This window comes from Castanea sativa, chromosome 3, assembly GCF_040712315.1.
Source record: "Castanea sativa cultivar Marrone di Chiusa Pesio chromosome 3, ASM4071231v1".
NCBI lineage: Eukaryota > Viridiplantae > Streptophyta > Magnoliopsida > Fagales > Fagaceae > Castanea > Castanea sativa.
Genome location: NC_134015.1, coordinates 1,934,272 through 1,956,150, shown reverse-complemented (window position 1 = coordinate 1,956,150; position 21,879 = coordinate 1,934,272). Strand labels below are relative to the sequence as shown.

The 21,879-nt window shown below is 33.7% G+C and overlaps 1 protein-coding gene across 2 annotated transcripts; it reads left to right on the top strand.

The window, feature by feature from the left end:
* Positions 1-6,100: 6,100 nt before the first annotated feature.
* LOC142627271 (putative disease resistance protein RGA1) lies at positions 6,101-20,738 on the top strand. 2 transcript variants are annotated; one of them, XM_075801093.1, is made up of 11 exons: positions 6,101-6,391; positions 9,876-12,575; positions 13,992-14,248; positions 15,202-15,374; positions 16,107-16,201; positions 16,285-16,586; positions 17,620-17,765; positions 18,388-18,506; positions 18,659-18,800; positions 19,216-19,372; positions 20,324-20,738. In XM_075801093.1, the coding sequence occupies exons 1-3, from the start codon at positions 6,179-6,181 to the stop codon at positions 14,118-14,120; spliced, it is 3,042 nt and encodes a 1,013-aa protein (XP_075657208.1). In that variant the 5' UTR covers positions 6,101-6,178; the 3' UTR covers positions 14,121-14,248; positions 15,202-15,374; positions 16,107-16,201; positions 16,285-16,586; positions 17,620-17,765; positions 18,388-18,506; positions 18,659-18,800; positions 19,216-19,372; positions 20,324-20,738. The 2 variants fall into 2 exon arrangements, with proteins under 2 accessions (XP_075657208.1, XP_075657209.1); XM_075801094.1 differs by lacking the exons at positions 16,107-16,201; positions 16,285-16,586; positions 17,620-17,765; ... (2 more) ...; positions 19,216-19,372; positions 20,324-20,738 and adding an exon at positions 15,844-16,100.
* Positions 20,739-21,879: the final 1,141 nt, after the last annotated feature.

Here is a 21,879-nt window from a genome sequence, read left to right as displayed (position 1 = left end):
AAACAACCAAACAAAAATATTAAAAAACACACAAAGCATAAAACTAGATGCAAATGCATGAGAAAGGAGGAGAAAGAGGAGGGATCACTCCATAGAGATTACGCCAATGTTTTGGCGTAGGAATTCAAACCATTTGCTATCAAGAGGCTTAGTGAACAAATTCGTCTTCTGATCATTAGTGTGAATGAACTCAAGAGTGAGTGTGTCATCTTCAACAAGTTCCCGAATGAAGTGGTGTCAAATCTCTATATGTTTTGTTCGAGAATATTGAACAAATTTTTAGAGATGTTAATGGCACTAGTATTGTCACAATAAATGGTAAGATGTTCTTGATGAATACCATAATCAAGAAGGAATTTTTGCATCCACAAAAGTTGGGTACAACAGCTACTGACAACAATGTATTCAGCCTCAGTAGTGGATAATGAGATGGAATTCTGCTTCTTACTCATCTAGGAGACAAGATTATTACCCACATAAAAACAACTCCTTGATGTATTTTTTCTATCATCAGCATTCCCATCCCAGTCTGCATCAGAATACCCAACTAAGACATCATTTGTGTCCTTACTATACCATACTCCGAAATCGGTAGTGGTTTTGACATATTTTATGATCCTTTTTAAAGCAATCATATGAGATTTTTTGGGGTTTGCCTGATATCTAGCACGCACTCCTACATTGTAACTAATGTCAGGTCTACTAGCAGTAAGGTAAAGGAAACTACCTATCATTATTCTATATAAAGAAGAATCAACACTTTTACCTAACAAGTCAACAATGAGTTTAACATTAGGGCTCATGGGGGTTCTAACAAGATTAGCAGATTCCAAACCAAATTTTTTCACAAGATTTTTAGCATATTTAGATTGAGATATGAATATACCTAACACTTGTTGATGAATCTGCAATCTAAGGAAGTGATTCAACTCTCCAATCATGCTCATCTCAAACTCGGCCTGCATAAGCTTCAAAAAGTCAAGAGCAAGTTCATCATTTGTAGACCTGAAGATGATATCATCAACATAGACTTGAGCAACTATTAACTCGCCATTCTCCATTTTGATAAAAAGAGTTTGATCAGCTTGTCCTCTTGTGAAACCATGTGAGACCAGGTATTGTGTAAGCCAGTCATACCAAGCTCTAGGTGCTTGCTTTAGTCCATAGAAAACCTTTTTAAGGTACAACACATGATCCGGAAAGTGTAGATCAATGAATCCTTTAGGCTGAGCAACATAAACATCTTCTTTAAGAAACCTGTTCAAGAATGCAGTCTTCACTTCCATTTGGTAAAACTTGAACATCAAGTGACAAGCCAGGGCTAGGAAAACCCTAATGGATTCCATGCGAGCTACAAGAGAAAATGTTTCATCAAAATCTACTCCTTCCACTTGAGAGTATTCTTGGGCCACCAGACGAGCTTTGTTGCAAATCACATTTCCCTCCTCATCAGTTTTATTGCGAAATATCCACTTTGTGCCAATGATGTGCTCTCTTTATGGTCTAGGTACTAGGGCCCAGACATCATTACTTTGAATTTGGAGCAATTCATCATGCATGGCCTCAACCTAGCTTTTATCCTGGAAAGCATCCTCAACCTTGGTGGGTTCAACCTGCGACAAATAGCAAGAATAAAACACAAAGTTAGCAACACATTTATCAACTGTACAGTTTCTTAGTGTAAGTTCATTCATATTTCCTACAATAACTTCAAGAGGGTGATTCAGATTGATCCTTGAGGAATGTCCTTTCTCTTCATGAGATTCAGACTCAGGTGATGTAGGAGTATCTGCTGAGACTTCTACAACGCTTGGAGTAGTTGGAGAAATAGGCTCTTGATCAACTTCTTCTTGAACAATCTCAGGCTCTAAAGAAAGAATTTCCTTAGGTATTTTCTCACTACTTTTCTCAGAACCAAAATCTGAAGCTTCATCAATAACAACATGAACGGTTTCCATCACCTTCTTGGTTCTTTTGTTATACACCCGATAGGCTTTGCCTGTGGATGAGTATCCCAAAAATATTCCTTCATCGCTTCGGGAGTCAAACTTTCCCACATTCTCTCTATCCTTAAGGATGAAGCAAGTACTTCCAAAGATTCTGAAATACTTCACATTCGGCTTTTTTCCCTTCCACAATTCATATGGAGTCTTTTTTGTACCAGGTCCGAAATATACCCTCTTTTCTATCCACATCTTTATTGTGTAACATGGTTCTAGCCATCTCCTGAATGACTCTGTTCTTTCTTTCTACTACACCATTTTGCTGAGGATTAATAGGAACAGAGAATTCTTGAGATATACCAGATCTAATGCAAAAATATTCCATGTATGAGTTCTCGAATTCTTTACCATGATCACTGCGAATTCGATCAATCTTCATGTTCTTCTCATTTTGCAATCTTGTACACAAAGTTTCAATGTGCTTAGGAGCATCTGACTTGGATCTTAGAAGAATGACCTAAGTGTACCTGGTGAAATCATCTACTACAACCATGATGTATCTCTTTCCTCCAAGAGATTCGGTTCTAGTTGGACCCATGAGATCTAGATGTAGTAGCTCCAAAGGTCTAGATGTAGCTTTTGCCTGGATGTTATGCTTTTATCTGTTTCCCAAGCTGACACGGTCCACACACAACATTGCTAACCTTGCTGAGCTTTGGTATTCCCAACACTGATTCATGCTTAGATACAATTGACAGATGTTTGTAACTAGTATGTCCCATCCTTTGGTGCCATAGGTCTTCATTTGGCAAGCAAATACTATTGCACATAATATCAACATCAGATACCAATCCATAACAGTTATCCAGAGTGTGGACTCTGCTTATGAGTTTCTTCCCAGACTCATTTAACACAAGGCATTTCCCTTTTGAGAACAGCACCATGAAGTCTTGATCACATATCTAACTTATGCTCAACAAGTTCACTCTCAGACCTTCTACATACAACACACTTGTAACGTCTAGCAGTCCAGGTAGAGAGATGGTTCCCTTCCCTTTTATTTGTGATTTACTCCCATCACCGAAAGTGACATTTCCACCTTTCTTAGACTCAAAAACCTTGAAGAGAGAACGGTCTCCAGTCATGTGTCTTGAGCACCCACTATCAAGGTATCACAAACATGTGTCAATTACCTTAAATGCAGACTTCATCATAAAACACACTTCATGCTTGCTTGTCAAATCAGTAGGAATGGTTTTCTCTCTCATCTACCATTTATGTACAAAATGTTTAATTTTCACCCTTCCCAGATGAACTCCTTTGCACATTTTCATTTTGAGGCAGTCTAGTTTCTTCTTTGTCACACTAAGATCTTTTTCAACAATCATCAAAATAACTTTCAAATAACTTTAAGACTTACATTTTCTAAAACACTCAATCAAATTGAGATTAGAAAAACAAGATGTATTTGAAATAAAAGATTTTTTCCAATCGCTTGTAGCCATGACAACAAGGGTCAATGGATCACACAACAAAAATTAAACCTAATCAGAGTGTGCCCGCTCTGATACTACTTGATAGGCCAAAAATGTATTGACACTTTTAGCAAATTAATTAATTAATTACTCAAGTAAATTAATTAAGTCAATTTAACATGCAATAGCATGGTAGCTCAAACAAATCACCAAATAACTAAATGCAGTAAAAAATAAGTTTAACACAGGTGATTTGTTTACGAATGGGGAAAACCACCAAGACAAAACCCCACCGGATGAATTTAAGATCACCACTCCCGAGAATCCACTATTATCAAAACAAGAGGTTACAAGTAAAAGGAATCCCAGTGCCTAATACCAACCTACAGCTGAACCTTTACCCCAATACCTAATTGGACTTGTATTGTAGCAGCAATCTCTCCGTTCAATGCACGACTCCCAGTACTTGACTAACCAATGATGCATGGATCCTAGTACGTGACTAACACACCAACTTGAGAGGGATTGTTGGCTGCAAAGTTCTTTAGTTCATCAACAATGAAGATCAGGAAGCTCTTTGGTCACAAAACCCTTGGCGTAAAGATGCAGTAGCTTCTACAGAGAGAAAGTTGAACTAGGGCAATTTTTTTCTTCAGTCACACAATGTATGTAACAATAATTGCAACAACCTTGTAATGGCCCTTAAAATAATTCTTATATATGTCTAGGGTTGTGAGAAAAGAAAGCCTACACAAATACTCAATGATATGCGTGTAATTAGATCTAGAAATTCTGATTTTGTAATTCTTGACAGATACAGCTTGTGTCGAGTTTCAACATTAAATCTCGATAGAAAGGATCTGTCGAGACTTCTGTCGAGCTTTAATGAACAACACTTCCTTCACTTGTTTCTTGGTCAGATTTGCATAATTTCAATACTAAACCCATCCTAGATCTACCTAATTACAAGTAAAGTGCGTTTTGCCAAAAAGGATTAGCCAATTACATAAATATGTCCCTAACAAAGTGGAATAATATAAACTAATGGTCTACCTATTTACCAACCATATGATAGAATCTCCGTGTAATGGACGTGAATTGAGAGGGAAAAAGAAAGCCAAAAACGGAGGTGGACAAGAAATCTACTCAAGGTGGAGAAGTCGTTATCCTCAGCCAAATCATCATTATGTTATATACTGCTCTTGCTTTCACATTATCTTTTTTTGACTCATTGGTTACCACTCAGCAATTACCACTGAGTCCAATTAGGCATTCGTTTAAGACTCGAACTGAAATAAAGCCTCCAAATTTTTATGTGAGATATTTCCATACTTATAAGGTGCGTTTGGTTCATTGTAATATTATATTATTGTAATTTTACATTGTTATAATCTTAATACAAGAATATAACATTATATTGTTTAGAAAGATGACAAGATTAAGATAATGTGATATATTATAAATTTAGATGATGGTAATGTAAGAAAAAATAAAATAAACCAAAAACCATAATGTCACATCATCGTAATGTGCATTACATTCAGAGCATATCACAGCGAACCAAACGTCTCCTAAGAGTATTGATTAGCCCGTAAATATTAGCCAATAAATAAAATAAATAGAAAAATGCTAAAGCCACAAACTATTTTACTTTTTTTTTTTACAAACGGTTGATGTGATGGATAGTTATTGGTAATTAAAAATATGATAATAATGGTACGCTCAAATAAGAACTAGTAAGAATTTGTCACTCCAACCATTTGTAAAAATTTTATAAAATAGTTTGTGCTTATAGCATGACTCAAATAAATAAATTAGTAATGTAATAGACACAACAAAATGTTACAATAATTTAATAACATTCTTAAATTAACATTCCAACTCACATATGAGTTCACCACAATCTTTAATTTAAATTTTTTACTATGCTAATTTTGGAATGTTGGGAAATTGTTATGTCCTTAGCATTAATTAAAAGAAATTGTTTAGAATAATGCTAAATTCACAATATTTTCACGACAAATCTTAAGTAAAAATCTGCTATTAATAGGTAAAAAAAGTGATGTCGATGATGAGCCAAAATTAGAACCAATAATAGAATACCACCTAGAATTTGTTCTGAAAATATTATGAATGTAGCATTACTCAATTTTATAAAAAGGGTTTTTCAGATAATTTGTTACTTGTAATTAACACGATAATAATAAAAAGTGAAAATCTCAAAAATCTAATATAATTTTTTTCAAAAAAAAATTTAGATGAACAACTCATATATAAACAAGAAATTCATTAAAAAAAAACTAAAAACTTTTACATTTAAACAAATTAGAAGAATAGATTTTAAGTAAAATAAATAAATTTATTTAACTATATTTAAATATATAAAATGCCTAAATTTAAACATGGCTTTAGGCCCAAAATCTATTGGGCCGCACCTAGGTTAGGTTGGTTTTGCTTTTGTAATTTTGTTAACCTAAAGGTTAGTGGCAAGCATCTTCCAATTAACATCAGCTAACGTGCATCCAATTGAAAGGAAAATACCCATCACAAGTTGTCCCTACATAATTTGAATACCTAAGTAACACAACCAATCAGGAGGAATATAGGTCGTTTGTTTTAAAAAAAAAATGCTTTATATACAGGATAACAGAAGCACAAAACGCTCCTGCTATTTCAGTTTCTCCTTTGTGAACCACTTTCTTTCTTTCTATCTCCACTTCCTGTTTCTTGTATTGTCAGTCGCAAATTCACTCTCCAACTATGGCTGGTTCTCTTATTTCTGCTCTCTTGGGGCAGTTGAGTTCAATCACTGCCCGGGAGGCGGAACAAGAGATAAGGTTGGTCATTGGCGTTGATGAAGAAGTTCGAAGGCTTGAAGGCAATCTACGAACCGTGCTTGCAGTGCTGGACGATGCTGAGAAGAGACAAGTTGAGGAGCATGCTGTGAGTCTTTGGTTAGAAAAGCTCAAGGAGGTATTGTCACAACCCCAATCTATGGAACATGAATTTAAATGCATGATTAACTTGCTAATTTTGCATGTCTTAATAAACATAATAATTTTCAAAATTAAATACAACTCCAAATAAACAATGCCCATAATAAACCTCTTACAATATCTAAAATCCACAATTTAGAAATATACTCCAAATACTGTAAAATCTTAAGCGAAATAAAAAAAAAATAAAAACTAAAAATCCTAAAAAGGCTTCAAGCATTATTGAAATCGCCTAAAATTTCCACGCTCTACCTTGCCGGGGGTGGCGTTAAGTGTTGTTCAACCCCTGGCTTGAAAATAAAAATATTATATATAAAAAAAAAATTATTATCTTACTTTGCTTTAAAAAATATTTTTGAACACTCTGACTTAAATTTTGCATACCCTAATCACAGATAAGTTCAACTCAAAACTAAACAATAACACAGGCCTACCCAGTCCAAAACTAAAACAACACATATCAGTCCATCCTAAAACCAAACAACAGCACAGATCATATAGATCTCTCTCTCATGAATTTCATCTCATCTTAGTTAATTATCTGACTATCTTGGTATCTTCATCTCTAAGAATAAAGAGTGAATATTTGTGAGTTGCAAGTGTCTATTTTATTATAAATTTATATTATATGTGTAAGTGTGTTTAATATTGATTATGAACACTTTTTTTAATAATTTTTTTTTGTGTGAATTGTGATGTGTGCAAATGTGTGCGCATGTATAGTATAAACATGATATAACTTTATATAATTTAATTTTTAGGAAATACAGAGGGTTTGTAATGATTCAAAATATGAAAAGTCGTAGAAAGAAATTGCAAAACTTTATGTATTTGCGTATTTTTTTGTTGGTAACTCAATATAGTCAAGTTTTATTTTAATTAAATTTTGTTTTAACTTATATTTCTTAATGAACCCTTTGGGTAAAATTTCTAGAGCCTCCACTATACCTTGCACCTTACAAAGAATCCAAAGGTTCTATTTCCTAACTAAACTTTAATCTGAAAATTGTAATTGATGGGGTGAGCTGCACATCTAGTAAGCAATTATACACAATACACAATACACAACAGAATAATGTCAAACAAAGCATGAATATTTTGATTTCACAAGTTCATTCAATGATATCACATATAATGAACCACTTAATACATATGTAATCAAATCTTAAAAACCATTCAAAAACACATACAAACAATTTATCAGAGCACAGTGTTACATATACACATATCACATATGTGAGCGGATATGAACATCTAACTCCTGCTGATGAGGGATCAACACTTATTTTCACATACAACCCTATGAGTGGGCCTACACATATATCTAATCAATTAAAAAAAAAAAAACACTTATTTTGAGTCACATATCACAAAAGCAAAGTTTATACAAAATAGAATAATTTACTTAATATTAACCACTATTCCAATTATAGAGACTTATTGAAGATCACAATATCAAATTGAACATTAATCAAAGGATGCTTGACTCTCTTAGGGAATGAACAAGAACTGAAGAGTTTACATAAATATATTTACAATTCTTGAATACCATTTGGAAAATAAGAATATGAATTTGAAATCACTTGGTCTTAAACAAATTTAAAGAACAAGAACCTTTTTAGAAAACTTATTTTGAAACTCAATTATTTTCTAAAAATAATTTAGTTTAGAAATCATCTTTTAAATGAGATTCGGACGTTCAAAATGTTATTTAAAATTTGAAGTTTCTCTTTAAAGCATTATTTAAAAGTTGAAGTTTCTCTTTCAGTGATATAAAAATGCTTTTGATAAACTTTAGAAAATGTATGCTTAAAAACATAACTTTTGAAAACCTTTGACTTCTAGGAACCTAATGAACAAAACTTGTGCGTATTATACATAATTACTTACAGCACTTGAATCTCTCCGAAAATCCAGCTGAAACACCCTCCGAATAGTCTCAAAACACTCTTAAATAGGACCTATAATTGACCATGGAAATTACTTAATATCCTCCACAACATATAAAGTTTATCGAATTATACAAACTGACTCACTAGGATTATACTTTGCTTAAACTAATAGCACTTTGACATCAATGCAAATTTTCTCTAACCAATAATGTTTCCTTGCATTGAGTCAATTCTCATATTACATTTACCATTAGAGAGGCAGTCGTCGAAAAATTCTAGACCTTAGATTTAATATTCCCATTGAAAACGTAAGGGTACAAGGCCACCTTTAGAATTGAAGATTATAATCATGAAACCTATATTCAAATGAAATCTGTAGGCAACTTAATCAAATCAAGTACTGATTATTAGAAATCTAATCTAATATATATAATCCTTTGCTAGACCCAAGTTCCTCAAAATTCAACGAGTAACCAATATAAAATACAACACTACCATAAACTTAAGAGTATTACCAGTGGATCTTTATCTGAGGGTCTATTTAGGATCCACTTATTTTGCTGAAACTGAAAATTTTTTACTGAAAATACTGTAGATAAAAGTAAAAGTTAGTTGAAATAGTACAGAAAGACCCATGAATGGGACCAAAAAGAACAGTGGGACTCATGAATAGTAGCAAAAATAAGCTAAATAGTAAAATAAGTTGGCCTTTTAATTTTTGTCAAACACACACACTTAATAACACTAATATATAATCATCTTTCCACTGTAATTGAATAGTCAATATAGTTTTGATACAAGAAAGAATTTCTACTCTAGCCTAATCTAAGTGTATATGTGTGTGAAACTCCCTCTTGGAGACTTGAACCCCTGCCCTTGCCCCCCACACCTCACAAGCATTTATACTTGTAGAGTGACCACCGCATCAAGGATGCATGGTGGTGAATAGTCAATATAGTTGACATAACTTAATCTTATCACGCTGCCAAAACCTTAAATATATCTTAAGATTTATAAACAGTATAGTAAAATTGAGATGGGGTTCTCACCTTGATTTCGTAGTCAAACCTTATGCCCCTAAACAATTTTGCCTCCTTTTGTCACGCTGCCTCTCTCTCTCCCTCTCAAATTTTCTTTGGCATCCACGTTTACTAGGAAACCCACTTAGTTTAAATGGTCTTCCAAGACTTTCATTTCCAATTAACCTTAATTTAAGATGTTATTAACTACTGGCATATTTAGATAAGCTGGAACTCCAAGGGATTCCAATAACTCTTAGACTTCTTATCGAAATACATTTTTATTCTCTTCCCCTTTTCCTTAACTATTAAGGAGGCCAAAAGTTTTATATGAATTACCTACAAAGTAACTCTCCACGTTACATCTTTTATATATATATATATATATAATTATTATTTTAAACTGTCTCACAAAATTGTACGCACTAAAACTTTAATTTTCTCACTTATTTTGTAGAACCAAAAATTGTCTATAAAACTAGTACCTCAACTCTATAATAATAATGACGATGTACGGTGATGATTATAAAATAAAATCGGGGTATTACAGGTATCCTATGAGATGGATGACGTGCTGGACGAGTGGAGCACTGCAATGATCAAATTAGAAATTGAGAAAGAAGTAGAAGATGAAAATGCTGAAAAAGATACTGATGTGAAGAAAGTATGTTCCTTCATCCCCTCCCTTTCATGTTGTTCCCGTCAAGTTAATAAACTTGTTATGCGTCACGACATTGCTCACAAGATTAAACAACTTAATGAAATATTAGATAAAATTACCAGAGAGAGAGAGATGTATGGGTTTGAGTCGACTAGGGGAGCTGCCCAAGGACTCGTTGAGCGACCAAAAACTACCTCGTTTGTTGATGTGTCTGACATATGTGGTCGTGATAGGGTTATGGATGATCTAGTGAGCATCTTATTGGGCAAGGGTGTTAAAGAAGAAGAACAAAGCCCCCCAGTATTCTCCTTAGTGGGCATGGGTGGTATCGGCAAAACATCCCTTGCCCAAGTAGCCTATAATCATGATCAGGTGAAGGCCCATTTTGACAAAAGAATTTGGGTTTGTGTTTCTGAACCTTTTGATCAATGTGCTATTGCCAAAGCTATCATTCAAGCATTTGGAGGTGCTGATCCCAACATTACTGAATTGCAAAGTTTGTTGGAAAAAATTTGTGAATTGATTGGGGGAAAGAAGTTTTTTCTAATCTTAGATGATGTGTGGACTGAAGATGACACAAAGTGGGTGTCATTCAAAGAAGCATTCAAATGTGGTTCCCAAGGTAGTAGAATTTTAGTCACCACACGTAAAGAAAGAGTTGCTAATAAGATAGGAAGTGTAAAGACCATCAATTTGGAGGTTTTGTCTGAGGAAGACTGTTGGTTGATTTTTAAGAAAATAGCATTTTTTAATAAGGATCCTACTCTATGTCAACAACTAGAAAACGTTGGTAGGAAAATTGCAGAGAAATGCAAAGGCTTGCCACTTGCTGCAAAGACCCTAGGGAGTCTAATGCGCTTCAAGAATAGTAAAGAAGAATGGAAGAGAGTATTAGATAGCTGTTGGTGGGAAATAAAAGATGAGGAAATAAAGAGTCTTTATGCACCGTTGTTATTGAGTTATTATGATTTATCCTCACCATTAAGACAATGCTTCAAATTTTGTGCTGTTTTTTCTAAAGATTATGTCTTTTCTAGGGATGAGTTGGTATATATGTGGATGGCACAAGGATATATCATGTCAAACACATATATGGAGATGGAAATTATGGCACAAGATTACTTTGAAAAGTTAGCCATGCGCTCTTTCTTCCAAGATTTTGAGAAGGACAAGGATGAGGCTAACATAAAAAATTGCAAAATGCATGATATAGTGCATGACTTTGCGCAATTAATGTCAAAAAATGAATGCTTCATAATCAATTTTGATATGGAGTTGGCATCAAATTATAAAAATGCCCGCCACTTGCGTTTGGAATATAATATTTATCCTGTAACTCCCATAAAATCCCAATTTCTGGAGTCTATTTATTGTGCACAAAATCTACGCACCCTTTATTTGTTAAGTCGAAGTGATGAATTATTTACTTCATACCAACATTTTAGATGTTTACGGGCATTAACCTTGAATGGTCTAAACAATGATGTGTCAATTGAATTTCTAGGCTTACTAGAAATTCTCATACATTTGAGGTATCTCAATTTAGTAAATTATTATGGAAGCGCATTGCCTGAAACCATTTGTAATTTATGCAATTTACAAATTTTGAAGATTAAAATGTCTCATAGGCGTCGGAAGAGGGGGAACTATCTCCAAACGTTGCCACAAGGGATGAGTAAACTAATTAACCTAAGACATTTTATTTTGGATTGGTCAAGGTTCACAAAAAATTTAAAGTTTCCAAGAGGGTTTGGGAGATTGACTTCTCTTAGAACATTAACTTCTTTTGGTGAAGGTGGTGAGGATGATAGCGAAAGAGGTAAATTAGGAGAATTAAGAAATTTGAACCATCTTCAAGGGAGTCTTAAAATATATGGGCTGGGAAGCGATGTATGTGAGGCTAATAATGCACAATTGAAGAAGAAGATAGGGCTTCGTACATTGGAACTATGGTTTAACGAACGGGATGGAACGGAAATAATAAGGGAGGAAGATGCATTAGTTCTGAATGCCTTAGAACCACCGCCAGACTTGGAAGATTTAACCATTCAAAATTACTTGGCACCAACAATGTTTCCAAATTGGATGATGTCCTTGACCAATTTGAAAAAACTTGAAATTTGGGATTTATCTTTAGAGCATTTGCCTCCTCTGGGTAAACTTCTGTTTCTCGAATCATTGACTATACGTGATTTGGGTAGATTGAAAAAGGTGGGGGCTGAATTTCTGGGAATAGAAGAATCCGAAAAGAAGGAGACAGACGATATACTAATAACACTATTCCCAAATTTGATATCTCTCACATTTTGTGGTATGTATGAGTGGGAAGAATGGAATGGGATTGGAGGAGAAGAAGGGGAAGAAGAAGAAGACTATATCAGAAGATTCACTATTATGCCACGTCTTCAAAATTTGACAATTGAGAGTTGCATGGTGCTAAAGTCGCTGCCGAACTTCCTCCGTAGAACTACATTACAGCATTTGGTGATCGTACACAGTCTAAACTGCGAATGGATGGAAAGGACAGGAAAGGAGATTTCGAACTGCTACCTATTCGTAAAGAAGGACGGTGGAGAATTGAGGCTACAGGTAACTTCTTCCGACTCTGCTACTTCTTCTCCTTGGGCTTCTTCTTTTATTTTGCAAAATATAAATTTAAAATTTTTTTAAAAATCAACTAAGCATTTTAATTATCTGCCAAAATTTCCCACTGAAAAAAAAAAGAAAAAAAAAAGCTCTGGTTGATGAATTTATCTGTGTATATATAGCATGTGGTTGCATAGATTCAGTTGTCTTGTGATTTATTTAAAATTTCTTGATAAATATCCAAATGAAAATCTTTTAAAATCTCACTCATTTGCAAGTGCGTGTATAGGCAAAAAAAAACAGCTCCAATGTCTATCTACCTCTGTCTATTTCATTTACGGTTTCCTATTTATATGGGTTTTCCTCATTTTCTTGATTTCAGGCTATGGATATAAGGCTAATCTCAAATAACCCGTATGGTTTCTTTTGGTTCATGTAGAAAGACAATGAAGTAAAATGGTTCCTGTGATCCCTGTTTCTGGGTTCATGAATTTTAGCTTCAACTAGTGATTTTGGATGATGATGGTGAATGATGATTTTTGTCTATACTGTGTGTGTCGGCAAAGTCCATTATTGGCTTGATTCAGTTTTGCAAGTTAATCTAGTCGTTGCGCATCTTCTTTTATTTTTCTAAACATATCAATTAAATTAAATATTCTAATTGACTGCCCAAACAGTCCCATAGATAAAATAATTTAATAACAACTTTAATTAGATTCTCTGTAATTTTAATTAGGCGATTTGCATTTTGCTGTTTTCGTATTGCTGTGTGTGTATGCATTTCATGTTAGCTGTGTTGATTTACTTTGTTATGTATAGATGGCACATGTCAAATGGTCAAGCTCCTTAGATTCAATTGAGGTGCCTGTTCCTATAGAGATGAGTGTCACCCCAAATCCATATGTTTATGAGTTTGTGTACGTGGTAGGCTGCAAGGTTAGAGTACCATTTCTTTGGTACTGTTTTGCATAGACAAGGTTATGTATTCAGCCTTCCTATGTACTTGGACACCATTTCTTTTGGTATTTTATTTTTTTTGGACCATCTTGTCTATTTATTCAGCCTCCCCCTGCCCCCAATTTTGATTGAAGAAGATCCTCTGTTTTTGAGAGGAGTCGTCTCTTCACTGTGTGCTGCACACTAAGGAAGAGTTGGAGACTAGCACTTCATTGCTTTGCACCTTTAGAATCTGAGTGTTTTTGCAATTGGGAATAGGGAGTTGCGAGTTTGACATGTATCAATATTTTAGACCTTTTGAACAAGTTCTTTCTACACAAACTTTCATAAATATCAAACCTATCTTTCAAAATCCCTAACGACCTGAGCATTTGCAAATGCCTATTCCAGTAGGTATTGGTTTGTATAATAAGCTATGTCTCAAATAACTCATATGGTTTTCTTTTGGGCATGTAAATTCAGGGCCATGAAGAAGAGTCTGATGGAGATGATGATAAAAAAGAAGAGTCTAATGAAGATGAGGTTGATAAAGAAGAGGATGACAAAGCACTCCATGACAAAAAAGAGGATGATGAAGCAGAGCACCTATGATCTCTTTGTTTCTGGGTTCATGAATTTTAGCTACAAGTTCGGATTTTTGGATGATGATGGTGAAAGATGATTTGCGATGCTTGATTTAGCATTGCAAGATTGATAACAAGATTGTGCAAATACACGAGGTAACTTCTTCTGCTGCTTCTTCTTCTTCTCCTTGGGCTGCAAAATATAAATTTAAAATTAAAAAAAAAAATCAACTAAACATTTTAATTGACTGCCAAAATTTCACACAAAAAAAAAAAAAAAACTCACTGGTTGATGAATTTATATATATATATTTTTTATGGATAGGTTGATGAATTTATTTGGTTCTCAGTAATTTGAATTAGGCGATTTATATTATATATTGTTGTACTTCTACCCATAACTAGCATGCATTGCATCTGGTTCCTTAGATTCATTTAACTGCTCCGTAGGTTCTATTTATATTTTTATCTTCGTCATTTCTATATATATATATATATAAAGAAAACAACTTCAGTGTCTACCTCTTTCTCATTCATTTGCAGTTTTATTATTAGATAGTAATGGTGAAAGATGATTTGGTCTGTTTGTGTGTTGGCAAAGTTCATTCTTTGCTTTATTCAGTGTTGCAAATCTAATCTAGTCCTTGGGTATCTTCTTTTATTTTGCTGAAAAAGAAAAAATTAAAGCACTTAAACATTCAACAGAATAAAAAAAAATGCTGGTCGATGAATTTATCTGGTTCTTAGTAATTTGAATTAGCCGATTTATGTAGTGTTTTATACACATAACTAGCATATATAGCAGGCTCAGTTATATTTTAATTTATCTAAAAAATTGCTTGATTCCAAGTTTAATAAATATCCACATTAATACCCTTAAAAATCTCACTCTTTTGCATATGTATTTTTTTGATAAGTAATAAGCTTTATTGATATCAAGAAAAGGACACCATAGTACACAAGGAGTGTACAGGGGTCAACAATCAAGAATAAAAATTACAATAACTTATATGGTTTATTGCATATATATTCATTTTCTTGATTTAGGCTTTGTATAAAGACTAATCTCAAATAACTTGTATGGTTTTCTTTTGGGCTTGTAAATTCAGTATTTTGAAGATGAGCTTGATGAAGATGAGATTGATGAAGAAGAGTCTGATGAAGATGAGGTCTCTTCTGATGAAGATGAGGTTGATGAAAATGATTATTGTTTATGTAACATCTTCTTCATTGAAATTCATTTTTAGCTTGATTTGGCTTTGCAATTCTGATCCACTCATGGGTAAATTCTTGTTTATCTACTTCCTTTATTTGACCAAAATTTTAATCTATTATTCAACTCAAATCTCAAAAATTCCCTCAAGAAGATATAATTACAACTTTGGTAGATAAATTTATTAGATTTTGGCAAAAACCACAAAGACACTGACACATGCTTCAATCTATATATATGCCCACTGTGAATGTGTGGAAGATTCACTATTTGAAAAGATAAGAAAAATAGCAGAATTATAGTTACTGAAATTTTGGCATGCAGACTTTCTTTAGTAGTCGATTTGAGTTGGTGACACATGAAAAGAAATTTAGGTAATGCTAGTCTTAAGAAGAAAGATAAGATCCCTGAAAGCTTCAAAATGTTTGATTTAATTATCTCCTATCAAAAAAAAAAAAAGTATTAAAGTTATAGGGTTAGGTAAATGCCATATATCAACTTATAAAGCAATATTGTATGCTTGTTTCTTGTTTTATAGTCTGAAGAATTTTGTTACATGGAAAGTGTGAAGTATAGGAGGCTTGTAACCAACTAACAAAGCCTAGGTATATCTTGATATTTTCTTCTTGATCATCTATCAGTTTTACCCTATCATTTTCTCCATCCATAATAACCTCATGTTAAATAATTAATTCTCTTTTGGCCTCATTTGAACCAAACATCTGATTCTAATATCTAGGGAAGTATGGTTCGTGATGAATCAAATTTTAACACATGGATGCACATTTGCCACAAAAGCAGGTCCTTTATCATTTCATAATGGAAGCAAGGAAATGCATCATGGAGCATATCATGTGTAATCCGTATTATATGGTGGCAGATGAATGGTGAGCTAGGTAATTGATCAGTTTTCAGCTCATGTAATTTCTAGCCTCATGTTTTAGGGTTTGAAACTAATTTAATAATTTTCATGGTTTAGCGTTATACATTTAGGCAGTGATGAATACAAAGGCATACGGATTTCTTGTCTTATTGATTTTGTGTCATGGAAGAGGGGGAAGAGTGGGATGTTACCACCGGGAGTAGAGGGGATGAGATGAGTAATGCTTGCTTTTCTTTTTACCATTGGTAGTCGCCCAATTTGGAAATGACATTCAAAAATGGACATACAAGAATTAGTTACCAATATGTGCAAGGAAAAAAGAAAAAGAAGAAGAAAAAGGCAATCAAGCCATATTACTATTATTCACTCGAGGCAGTTCAATTCTGATTCACCTATAGGTAACTTTATGTACTTCTTTTTTTCTTTCCTTTGAATGCTATTGCATTTGCTTTTTAAATCATGGTCAATAACTTTTATATCCAACCCTTAAGGGCATGGGAATGTTTTGGTCTCATTCATTCTTAGTATCATGCAAAAGGCGTCATGTACAAAAGCCCCACTACTTGGGAAAAACATGGTGCAAAAACCCTGTTATCACTTCAAAGATTCTGCAAACAAGCTTAACCTTTAATCTTGTTTTCTTTAGTAGTCCATTTGATTTGGTTGCATCTGAATTGAATGCTTGAATCTTTTTCTTTTTCTTTTTTCATTCAACTGGTTAAAGAAAAAAGAGGAAAGCCCCCATAGCTCAATCCTTTTTTTCATTTAGCTAGTATTTACGTCAAAGGGTCATTACTTGCTATTTATGATACAATAATTGGGAAAACAAGAGGTGTTAGTGGCACCTTTGAAACTTTCTACAACATTCAGGATCCAGGACTCTACTAAAAAGATCTTCTCTGCCATTAGTAACTTTAAGAACTAACTTTACAATTTTACATTGCTGCCTCTACCTTGCAAACTGCTCCAATATGTCTGTTTGATAAATTTTTAATTGAATCTCATCGGTTTTGCTTAATGGGAGTACACATTGCTCAAGAGCGGCTTTTGTGGTTTATGAGGTGATGCAATTTAATTTACCTTTTTTTTTTTTTTTTGGTTTTTTTGTGTTATGGAGTTAAAGTTTCAGTTCCCAAATTTTGAAAGGACTGGACTATGTGATATCAAAAAGTTGCTACAAATTTATAATTTATACATTAAACCTGTGTTAGTACTCTTCTCTTTAGGAAATTTGGAGTATACACAAAAGCTTTTGTGGCTGGACCTCCAAAAATCATTGACAATGTCATATCTAGCTCATCTCCAAGTATAATCTATGATTAAATCTCAAAACAATCTTCATCTGTTTGACACCCATGATTCAGATCACAGACAATGCCTTTTAGATTTTACAATTATCATTATACCAGCATATTAACATATACCATACAGACAGATTACTTATGATAGATGAGGAAGATCAATCTCAAAGAGAAAACCATCAGGAAGGTCAAGGATCTAAGGAATAAAATGAGCATGAGGTCTTCACATTCACTCCCAAAGGAAAGTGAGGAAGATAAAGCCACTCAAAATATCATGTATGGTATATTTTTCCCTTAATTTTTTTTTTGGATAAATATATTTTTCCCTGAACTTCTGTTTTGTTTGTTTGATTTTTGATTCCATAATTACTGCTGCTTCTCATTTAAATAAATTCTTTGGTAGCTCTAGTTTATTATAGGAATTAAAAAAAATATTTTCTGGGTTATTTTTATGCTCCTAATCTTGCTTAGGAATTAAATGTGTTGCAATGTGTAGTAGTAAAGTTTACAGTATAATTGAAACTCTGCTGCAGGAAATAGTCTATCCTACTAGTGACCCTAATTAAAAAAAATTAAAAAATTAAAAAAAAAAAAACCAAAAAAAAAAGGAGTCATTCTTATTACTCTTTGATTTCTCATGTATAGAGTCATTCTTATTACTCTTTGATTTCTCATGTATTGCTCATAATGCTCGTCCCTTGTTTAATGCTTATACTTTGAAATTCCTTTTAACATGTTATAGCTCCTTTCAATAGAGGTTAAGACTACTATATATTTATTTTAGATTGTTAACATCGTTGTTCATTGTGATTAAAAGTATTATAATTCTAATCATTTAAAAAAGTATGCTTTCTTTGCAAAGTTATTGCTTCTAATGATGTTTGTTACCCTGAATAAGCCCTTAATCCCTGCCACTAGGAAGACGTTCCTCGCTTTACAGGAGACCTTGGAGGACGGAGAAAATATGTTCAGCAAGCACTTGGGGATGCAAGCATGGATTTTGAACTGCCAAAGGAAGTAAGTTTTCCCTTTTTCCATAGATAGTACTATTGCCAATGACCAATTCTCAGTTTTGTCCTTCAATTGTTGCTCTATCTGGCATGCAAGTCTTAGTTTCTTGTATCTTTCTCTACATTAATTTGTGGGTGTGGTTGTCATTCATGGATCAGATCAAAGATGAAGTTCGTTAAGCTAGCAGCCAGCTAGTGTTTAAAGTTCTAAGCATGGAGAATGGTGGTCTGCTACAGCCAATATTGTCCATTGTGGCCTTGTGTACTTTATTTTGTGCTCGTCATCAAGCTAACGTGAAAGGTTTTCATTTTTCCTTTCTCCCCCCCCCCCCCCTCCATCCCTCTCGTATTTAAGGTGCTTTTCTGTAGCTTTTCTAAGAAGACAGATTAGGGCACTGGTCAGGTCCAGAACAAGGGTAAAACTAACAATTGGTGTAGTATTTGCCCTTATATTTTTGAAGATGTAGTGTTTTGTGGCCTAGTGAATACCAATTTATGTTTTCCACTGGTACAATTCAAGTTCTGTTTTTGGTCCACTGTCCATGGATTTGATTAAAACAGTTCAAAAGATTCGTTATAATTTGCATAGAATTGATTATCAACATAGTGGCATTATCATATTTATGTTGTTAGCTAATTTCCTGCAGGTGAAGTGCTTGTTTGGAAGCTGCCAATATGGTGCCATTTGTTTAACATTATTTTCTGATCCTGTGCAGGGCATATTCAGGTTGCTGTTTTCTAGTTCCAACAAGAATGTCGCTGGTTAAAAGGTGTTGGCCTCTTCACAATCCTTGCTGTTGTGAGTTTTACTCAGTTGGTACAGCAATCAATTTCAAGAAAAGCCAAGAAATCCCTCCCGCTCCCCCTTTTAGGGTATATTTTCTTATTTTTCTTATTCTTGCAGAAATTAGGCTTTTCAACGTTCATTAGTGACTAATCTGCACAACTTGTTGGTAATAGTACTAAAATACTTGGATTTTCCACTTCTGACATACCTAGCAGCCCAGGACATTTGGATATGGAATGCATTTTTATAAGCTTTTTCCATTTCTGACATGCATAGCAGCCCTAGGACATTTTCCTCTGTTTTTGAGAGGGGTCATACTTCAGCTTCTGCTTCACAGTTAGGCAGAGTTGGAGACTATAGTACTTGATTGCATCTCACCTTTAGCATCTTACTATCTAAGTAGATTTTGTAATTGGGAATTCACATAGGGAGTTGCAAATTTGACATGCACTAATGTATTAAACCTTTCTGAACAAATTCTTTCTGCACAAACTTTCATAAATATTATATCTATCTTCAAAATCCTTTACGACTGAAGAATAAGCAAATGCGTATTCCCTTAGAACTTGGTTTGTATAATCTCTTCCAGGGATTGATAGCCTCCTTGTCAACATTGGCGTCAAGGTACTCTCGTGGGACCTTGAGCAACAGAATAACTTGAAACTATCATGGCCAACTCTTAAGACAGATATCAACACACATTTGATGCTGCATATTCAACCCTTTGGAATTCGGATTCTTCCTTACAGTTCAACTCAACTATCTCCCTTTATCTCTTTTGTCAGTCTTGCACATTTTATTCATGTTGTGATAAATCTCATGCCTAGTGATTAGAAATTTAATTATAAATTTCTGAAAAAATCATTATCAAGTGATGCTATGTGATGAGATAATTGGCCAATTTTTTTATTTATTTATTGTGCTCTTTTAATGTAAGCTAAATCCTCATATTCTTATTAACCTTCTATCATAACATGCTGTTCCATACTGTGTTTTTTGTATGCCAAACCCTCATGTTAAAATTTTCTTTTGGTCAGATCTTAACTAGAACTCAAATTCTAGTATGTCGCGAAGCATATTTTGTACTTGAGAAAATTTTAACTCATGGATGCACTTTTGAAAAAAACCTACGAAAGAAACTCCTTCACCATTTCATAGTGGCATTAGAGCTTGCGTATCACATCACATGGTGAAACATGAAAGGTGAGGTAGGTACTTGATCAAGTTCTTAGGTTTTGTGGTGAGATTATATATTTTCCTATAGAATTAATATTCTTGTATTTTCCCAATTTGTTGTGTACTCAAAGTTGTAAGCATAAACTTAAGTGCTGTAATCTCTATTTTTCTTATAGTGGATTGATCGGATTTGTCCCGTGGTTTTTCCCTCTACATTGAGGGTTTTCCACGTAAAATTTGGTGTGTATTTTGAGATTGATTGCTTGAATGATAACTCTTGATCAATTACAACCAATCTTACTAAACACAACAAATTTTCCTATCATCATTGATTAGTACATCAAGCAACAAATTGCTTGCAAAAGGTCATGCACAAAATGGTGGTTACCATGAAGTTTGGTATCAATGAACCAAGTAGCATTGCCAGATAATTGAAGTAAAGAAAATGTTGTATAGAAATACTAGAAGACCATATAAGCTAACCCTTAATTTCCAATAAACTACATAAAAACAGCATATTCATGTTATAGCTCTCAATGATCTATGAAGAACCCAAACCACATAAAATGGACTGAAAACTAAGAACATCAGCGAAAACAGATCTTGCAACAACAGCTTTAGGTTTTTCAAATGCCAAATGTTAGTAAATACAATTAAAAGAAAAATTACACTTGGACCCAATAAATCTCCACACTGGGGATTCAAAATTTGACTAAAACACTAACTCCTCATTTACTGCATAAAACTTCCATGTCTTTTCATTATATTTACTAGTTTATTAATTAAATTACTTCAATACCACAGTGTCCTTATTTATGGCTCCATATTGCGATGTAAACAAACCATTCAACATCCAATATGTAAGGGTCAAACTATACAATTATATACACCATTTTGGAACTTGCTGCAAGAGCGGTACAATATATAATCAAGTTCAACTATATATTCATAAGTTTTCACATTCACAAATACACTATTGCCTCACTAGAGACAGTTTTGCAACCTTAGCTTATCAGTTCTGGAATCAAAAATTAAAAACTAGCAAAACAGTTGAATATCGTGTAGTAGGCTGAGGACAAAATTGCAACTACCATAAAGTTTGGTGTCAATGAAACAAGTAGCATCCCCAAATAATTGTAGTACAGCTAGGAACAAAGTCTAGCATAGAAGTATCAGCAAATCTAGTAAGCTAACCCATGATATCAAATCATTGGATATATGACAGTCACAAATATAATAGTTTCGATGAAGAGATAGGGAATTTCAACTATCACCTACAATTTACCGTTAAAAACTTGATCTGTCATGCAACAAATCCCAAATATATAGTGTGTTTGTGAATAAGCCTTTTGAAGTTAGAATGTATAGAGTTACATACAACACAATATCCTAGCAAGGCAGTTTATAGACAATGCAT

What these genes read in the sequence shown, in the direction of transcription:
- LOC142627271 (XM_075801093.1), top strand. Translation starts at nt 6,179, where the DNA reads ATGGCTGGTTCTCTTATTTCTGCTCTCTTGGGGCAGTTGAGTTCAATC. An exon ending in GGTTAGAAAAGCTCAAGGAG is followed by an intron (nt 6,392 to 9,875) that starts GTATTGTCACAA and finishes GGGGTATTACAG; the next exon opens with GTATCCTATGAGATGGATGA. An exon ending in GTGGAGAATTGAGGCTACAG is followed by an intron (nt 12,576 to 13,991) that starts GTAACTTCTTCC and finishes ATGTAAATTCAG; the next exon opens with GGCCATGAAGAAGAGTCTGA.